At 41.8% G+C, this 7655-nt stretch overlaps 1 protein-coding gene and 1 non-coding gene across 2 annotated transcripts; one reads left to right on the top strand and one right to left on the bottom strand.

Annotated features, from left to right (window-relative positions):
- Positions 1–540: 540 nt before the first annotated feature.
- Positions 541–2746, bottom strand: LOC104456660 (thaumatin-like protein 1). The gene is made up of 3 exons (XM_010071511.3): positions 2371–2746; positions 1566–2244; positions 541–1042 (listed from the first exon to the last, which is right to left on the bottom strand). Exons 1-3 carry the CDS (start codon positions 2453–2455, stop codon positions 814–816), a joined length of 993 nt encoding a protein of 330 aa, XP_010069813.2. The 5' UTR covers positions 2456–2746; the 3' UTR covers positions 541–813.
- A 3109-nt stretch (positions 2747–5855) lies between these two features.
- Positions 5856–5939, top strand: TRNAL-CAA. The gene has a single exon. It is a non-coding gene; the product is annotated as a tRNA-Leu (tRNA).
- Positions 5940–7655: the final 1716 nt, after the last annotated feature.

The following is a 7655-nucleotide window of genomic DNA, read 5'->3' on the forward strand; positions in this document are numbered from 1 at the left end:
CGATATATTCCTCAGATTATTATGCCTTTAAATTTGGAGTCCCTATTCCAAGACTAAATTAAACATGTATTGAAAGCTCATTAACCATGTTGAACAAATTAAAATAGTTTAGGGAAGATATTGCGTATAGGGCTAAAATGAACGTATTAAAAATTTAGAATTGATATTGTATATTAGGCTAAAACTCAGAAGCTATTTGTGTCACTTTCTTTGGAACGAAACAAAGCGAGCCACTTCTTCCCAAGCAAATAAAAGAGATTTGATTCTCAAAGATTAGATTCATCCGATTCTTGTCCGTTTTGATAGTTGCATAAGTGCCTCTCCCCACTTGTGGCGATCGTTTCACTCCCAAGTGGCTGGCAAATATCAGTCTAAACTGGTTCACTTTTTTTGTCTTCAATTCATTCATTTCTTTTGTCTTGGGACGAAAACAAGGAGTGACAAGAGGCTTGCAATTACAGCAAAGTGCTCTTCTTTACGGCCGTGGCCCTCACTCATACAAAATTTCTTCAGATTCACAGCAGAGTGACCGCCTTTGAATGATACAGAATAGCCCTTTTTTGTATCGTTCTCAAGAACCATATTCCTCCCTCCACGAGGCTCTTTACTTTCCGTAATTCCTTACTTACAGATCGCTGAAAGTGTAAGTCGTGCCGAACGGGCGAAAACAAATGATTGAATATAACAATTTGTATTACCATTCCCGACAAATGCGCTCGAATATGTACACGAAGTCGCCTCGAATATCGGCCTCTATCTAAGGGTGTGACTGGAAACTTGTGTGTGGGGAACAGTGTGTCGTGTCGAGAGTAATTACGAATGTAGAAAACAGAGAAATAGAGAGACGACAAGAGAGATGAGCCACGTCCAATCGCAACGAGATTGGAGGGTGCCGCTCGAGTGTCCGATGGAGAAACCCAGGGACCACGGAAAGTTGTTGTCCGGAGGACTCTCGCTCGAACCGGTTGTCCCCGAGCTGGTTCCGCTCGTCGTTCCGCTCGTCGTTCCGGCACTCGAAGATCCATCTGTGGCGGCTTTTTGACTGCGGAATTTTTGAAAGAATAGCAGATCAGCATGGTTCAAGACCTTAGAAACATTTAAATCTAGCAAAACATCTTTGAACTTTCCTTTTAGATGCGCAAACTATATGTCAAGCAGTCCGAAACATCGATACACGACTTATTGCTTCTGAAAACTTAGCATGCCTAGCATTATTCAATTCATTTGAGTATTCGATGAGCAATGTGCTGGAACGTGTATGCGATATTATACAGCAAAGACCTATCTGAGCCGTCCATTTTGTGCATGACAAGCTAAAGAAATATGCCGTGTTAGCTTCTTGCATACAAAAGGGAATCGATCATGTGTATGGCTGGAAAATAAGTGGTATGGAAGCAAAAGTAACATGGAATAATCGTATCTTGCAATTTAAATAACGTCTTTCGGCTCAATTCAATAATCTGATCTGAAATAGTGATGACGATAAATCGATTTAGTACAGTAGTAATCACAAGCAAATTAGTTTTGAGAATAATCAGACTAAGAATTGGCTGTTAACTGCCTACCTTGCTGATAAGGAAGGGCAGAATGTGATCGTGTAGTCTGCGGCTGTGCACGTAAATGTACTCGTCTTATCATCGTATGCGTAGCTATATGACCTCGGGCACGCGGCCTTGAACATCTGCGAATAAACCGACGGCTTGCAAGTGTCCGGCGAGCCATATGCGCCGCTGCAGCAGTACTCGGGGCTCCCGAATGCCTCGCAGGCGCTCTTGCAGCCCTGGCCCGACCCGTCCCGCAGCTCGGCTGGGCACTGCCGGTTCAAGTCCGTCAGGCACCCGGTGGAAAGGCATGCGCCGGACCCACCACTCACATCCACGAGCATGGGCAAGTTGTACCCGTCGACCAGGCTGACGTCGTAGAAGTCCTGTGCGCCACCTGACTGGATTGTGAACTCGGCGAGGGTAGCTGGTGGGGCCGCCCCGGCCCCGTTGCACTCCACTTGGTTGGAGCCGCAGTCCGCGGTGGCACAGCTACCCTGGCCGGTCGAGGGGTCGAAGTTGCAGCTGGTTCGGCCCCAGAACCGGCCGGACCAGGTCGGGGGAGCTTGGAAGGAGCGCGAGGCGCCGGTAGGGAGCTCGAATCCGGTGCTGCCCAATGCAGCGCTGCCCGCATTGGCCAGAACGCCCGGCCACACCGTGAAGTCGCACCGGTTGATTAGAGTGAATGTAGCCCCTGATATGCCTGTACATACAGCACCACAAAGGTTACATTCCATCTAACTTAGCCATAAAATGTCGATGCTGCATAGACAAAGATGAAAAAAAGCCTGCACTGAAATGAAGAGACCGCGCAATGAGGTCTACTCACCTCTACATAAATGAAGCAGAATGAGGCCAATGTAGACGCAAATGGAAGACCGGGATGATGGCCGAGGACAGAGGACAGGATGCATCTGGGGTTCAATGGTTGGGATATGAGATTATTTGGTTAATGTTCGTTTGGAAGACCGTGTCTTGCGAGGTTGATGATGTTGGAGATAAGAAGAGCAACGGAAATCAGAATGAGAGCTGGAATGCTGACAGAAACTGTCAATGAGATCGGAGGAGTTGTGAAGAGGAGAAGGATGGGGATTGAACCAGGAGTTTTCACCCGTAAAAGAAGAGGCCTTGAATCTCTTGCAAAGGGATCCAAAGACCCAAGAAACACAGAAGTGAGATGTAGAGAGAGAGAGAAGGGAGAGATGTGTTTAGGAGTTTTGTATCAGCAAAGGTTCATGTGGGGCATCTATAAATACAAAATAGAGAGAGGGCGAGAGTACAATTTGGTAGTTTGGTGTTTCCGGTTGTGTAATGACAAGTGACGTGGTAATTCATTTATTTTCTCTCTTACTGTGGTCAAATTTTTCGGTGTGCTGGCATTGAGATAGATGGAAGATGGCAGAAGACCCCATTTTGATTTTTTATTTTTTTGGAATGGAACATTTGACCAAGTGTTGACGAAAGTGCATGAATTTTGTTTACCCAAAAAAAAAAATAAGGCATGAATTTAAGGTTTTCTAAGTTGTGTCCTTTTGCCTACAAACATGGGTCTTTGCATGCCTTGTAGTTTCCTGGATACCTTTCCCGACCGCCCCACTTTTGCAATTCCATTAGTTTATGAGATTATCGTTCATCTTTATTGATTTAGGGCTCCTCTATTTTGACTGAATAAAGCTCTTCGCTTTCTTGTTAAATTTCAAATGTCATTCGAATTTTCGAGACATTATATATGGACTTTATGTGTTATCTCTTTATATTCTGTGAAAGTTTCGATTTTCTTTATTTCTATCGGAGAAAACTTAAGGGAACCCCGACATCACACTTAAGACAACGGGATTCGAACTCCTCTCTTCCTCGCAGCGATCATGGGAGCCTTGTCAATTGGGCCACCAGTGCGACGTGGTGTCAATGGCGAATTTTTATCTGTTCTTGAATGATAAAATGAAAAAAATTATCTAGTATGGATTTGATGCAAGTGTCGCTCGTCGGCTGAAACCGAAACTCATCTTTCCATTCGCCTAGATGAAATTTATCATCACTAAAGTCCACAGCTTTAGATAATAATTGCACACTTACGCCTAATCCTTTACGTGACACTTTTATCATGAACATTTAACTTTTTCCAAGTAAGATGAGCAAGAACCATGTCGAAGCTTTTGGTAGAGGAGGCAAGGGCAAAGAAAAGATTTTGTCAGATCCAACCATCCGTCACTTTCCTTGTCCCAAAAGCAGCCGAGAAATTCTCTTTTTCTCTCTTAAATTTTTTCTTCTCTTCTCTTTCTTCTTCTCCTTCTTCTTCTCCGTCGATGACATTGGGAAAGTGGCAAAATCAAGAAGACATCAAGTAGACAGTTTGCATCCGATTCGGTCGCGATCAAAAGCGTAGGCACTTTGGAAATATGGCCTCTTTGCTTGCGTTCAAATTCCTTTCTTCTGGCGCCCGATTGCACCACCTCTCCTCGATTGAATCATCTAATCAACATCAGATCAATCAAATTACGACATGGAGGGCTAAACTCAATCCTCCCCGCAAGAATCTCTTTAGTTGTTTAGCCCTTTTTTTCAAGGCCCGGATTGAGCTGAAGACTTCGAATTGTCGCGCCACCTAAATCCGTTCGCGTGTCCTGAATGCCATGCATGTGTGGGAATCTGTGACTTTTGCATGATGGTTCAGATAACTTTTCCTCATTTTTCTTCGTTTTCTTTTGATTTTTGGGTTAAAGGAATCTGATTCTAATATAAGTGGATAAACCGACCAACGAAATGCATATTAAAATGATGGGATATTGAAAGCGGATTGTCAAGATAGAAAGACATTACGTGTTGACAAATTGGATCATAATTTTTTTTTTTAAAATTCTTATAGATATACCTCAATTTAAGACTAAGAGTTATTTGCATGGACTTTTGTTTTCTCACCTTGTACTTTTTCTTTTCGTTAAGAAAAATAATAAGAGGTAGCAAGGCAACTACCAAATCTTGCAAAGTGTCCCATCATGGATCGACGATCGAGATAGCTCGTGGGACGGTGGGAGCACCGCTTCAGGCGGCGCCACCCGTCGAATCGTGATTGGCTATTGGGAGAACCCAAAAGGACACTTCATCATCATTTCCAACCCCCAGATCCGCGTCCACCGCCGGCCCCCGAAATCATTATGCACTTTCCATATTTCTTTTTCAATAATACGCAATAATTACTCCTTTCTATGCTTTTTTTTTTTTTTTTCATTTTTATTATATTTCTCGTCTTTTAATTTAGAAAAGATGCACATGTTCCTCGAACGAAAAGTATTAGACAACAAGTATAGGTCCCCCGGTGTATCCCCAACCCTGAGAAACGTCAGTTAGCTTTTCATATTACAAATTTGATCTTAGTTGTGTTGTTGATCTTTTGCTCCCCACCCGCATAATAGTGGGGGTAAGGTAGGTGACTTTGCATGGTAGGTAAGGGCAAAATTGAGTGTAAGTGCTAATAGCATGTTTACCTATATTACTCTAGTGATATATCGGTCTTTCTTGATTTGGAATTATATAGAAATTAATGAAATTGCATTTGTATATTTTACAGTTGCACGAAAATATGTATATTTTCTAATGTGATTCACAAATGCATTGTTCATTGAAGGTTCACCCAGATTCAAAACCTTTCTAATTTCTCCTCCACCCTCCGTCTCTTATATTAATCGTACTCAAAGATTCATTTTTTTTCTCAAATTTTACGCAAAAAGAAAAAAAAGATTATATGCTAGAAATCTTTATAGACGAGAAAGGTAAGGAGCTACGTGGGCTTGGGCCCAATAGGTTTTGTCATTTTGCGCCAGGTTCTTACCATGGGGCGTGGAATTGCACTCAGGAATTTGTAGGACCCGCCCACAGAGAGAAATTGCGTCTCGCTAAAGGATCGAGGCCGACGCATCCGGACCGCGGCACGTAATCGATTCCCGTACATAATTATAATTCTAAAGTCATGCACCTTCCTGCTCCTTTTCAAATTGATGGATGTACTCTATTTTTCGTGGAAACTTCGGACTTGCGTGATTAGCATTCATTGCTTGATCGCCTTAGTATGAGGACCAACCATCTATTGGAATATGTCAATTCATATTGTACTGGATTTCGTATGATGAATTCCAAATATCTGGCGTTAGTGGGGTACATGATGGTGCAAGCCATTAAAATGTGGGAGGTATGCTGGAGAGCATGGCACGTCTAGCTGTCCACTCTTAGCGTTCGCAATCATTTTCTCTTTATTGAAGATGCGCGGTTGGTCTTCAAACCATTTAAATAAATTGATGGGGAAATCAAGGTCGTACCGTCAGGATGGCCGAGTGGTCTAAGGCGCCAGACTCAAGTTCTGGTCCTCGAAAGAGGGCGTGGGTTCAAATCCCACTTCTGACAACATTTCCTCTCTTCTCTATCTCTCCTCCTCTTCTTTTGTTTTTGTTTTTTGAATTTCGGATTTCTCTATTATCTCCAAGGGGAAGAAAACCATTCTGCGAGTGGTCTTGATGCCCGCATGAGCAAAGGCGGTAATTCATCTAATTTTCATATAGAATTTTAAGACTATTCATGTGAAATATTGTGCCTCTTTTTGGCATAGTGGGTCGGATGGTGTTTTTGCCAGCTTTTGCACACATCGACTAGCTCGTCTCTCCAAATGATCGTAAAGGCGCACTTCTCACATTAGTGTCTCGTTTATTCCGAATTTTAATTTTGAAGTGTTTCTAAATAAACTTGAACCCGAAACTACAGAGAAGAGAAGTAAACTTGCACCCATCAATGTCAACACTTTGTTGGTATTTAGGTCCATGTTTTTCTCATTTAAGAAGGTGGCTTTTAATTGGTGTTTACGGATAAGGGCACCATTGAATGTATTTTAAGCTAAATAGCGCAATATGTTCGTCAATTCATAGTTGGAAAAGCCTTTTTCCGACAAGATTCTTGATTGATGGATTACAAATATGATCACCACCCTTTTTGGTTAAGTTTATAAGTAGGTAGTGCCCATATTCATAATCCACTAATTACAAGATGTGATATATTTGGAACTCACCAATCAAAAAGCTGCTTGTGAGGAGTTTCCTCTAATCCTGTGTGGAGCTAAATATAATCTTGGAGAGGTTTATGTCTATCATTCACCTAATGAAAATAATTATGTTAGAATATTTAAATAATAAACCACACCTTCATCTAACAGCTTAAGCTTTTAAAACAGTTGGTAGTTGTCTCACAAAATCTCACATGTTATCAGAGTTATGAGGTTCTGAGTTCAAATCTTCCAGGCCCCTATTTGCATCCCCAATTAAATTTCCATGCTTAGTACTAGATAAAAGACTGGATTAAGCGTGATAAGGAGTGTTAGAATATTTAAATAATAAATAACACCTTCATCTTATAGCTTAAGCTTTTAGAACAATTGGCAGTGGTCTCACAAAATCTCACAAATTAGTTAGATGGTATTTCCTCCAATTAATGATTTAGAAAAGCACAAAGTTAAGTGCAAACAATCTCTTACATCTAGTTCAGTCATTTTCAGCACGCGTCTTTTCAAACCTATACAACCATTGAGATATCTCATAACAAATCCGTAAGATACATGCTTTATTCATGGTTGTCAAGAAAATCCACGTAGTGAATCAGCGTTTGACTACGTGAGTGAATTCTCTTCTTCCTCTCCCTTCTTCCCTTCTTCCCATTTGACCTCGTGAAGGTATTCCTAATCTCAAGATAAGCATGAACGGTTGGGTTAATGCAGCGACTGACAGCGCGTACGCAGCGCTCATCTTTGTCTTTCATAAAGAGTAAAAGCAGCTGAGAAAAAAGCACAAAGAAGACTGGGATAAGAACAGCCGCTCCACAGTGTCCGTCGTGTAAGAAGTTGACCATGCAAAAGTTATATGACATATGCAGAGAACTCGAGGACCTCTCAACGTGCCTTCCATGCAAAAAGTCTGCTCAACTTACCAGCACTTTGAGCTGGCCAGACAAACAGACAATCCCACTTTTTTTTGCTTTACTGTTAAAGGGATTTGTTAAGTGATTATGTTGCGTCATAAGTTGTATTTTTCCTCCCTTTCTTTTTTTCTTCGTTTTCATCCCTGAGGATACTCGCAA

The sequence above is a fragment of the Eucalyptus grandis genome, chromosome 6, assembly GCF_016545825.1.
Source record: "Eucalyptus grandis isolate ANBG69807.140 chromosome 6, ASM1654582v1, whole genome shotgun sequence".
NCBI classification, from domain to species: Eukaryota; Viridiplantae; Streptophyta; class Magnoliopsida; order Myrtales; family Myrtaceae; genus Eucalyptus; species Eucalyptus grandis.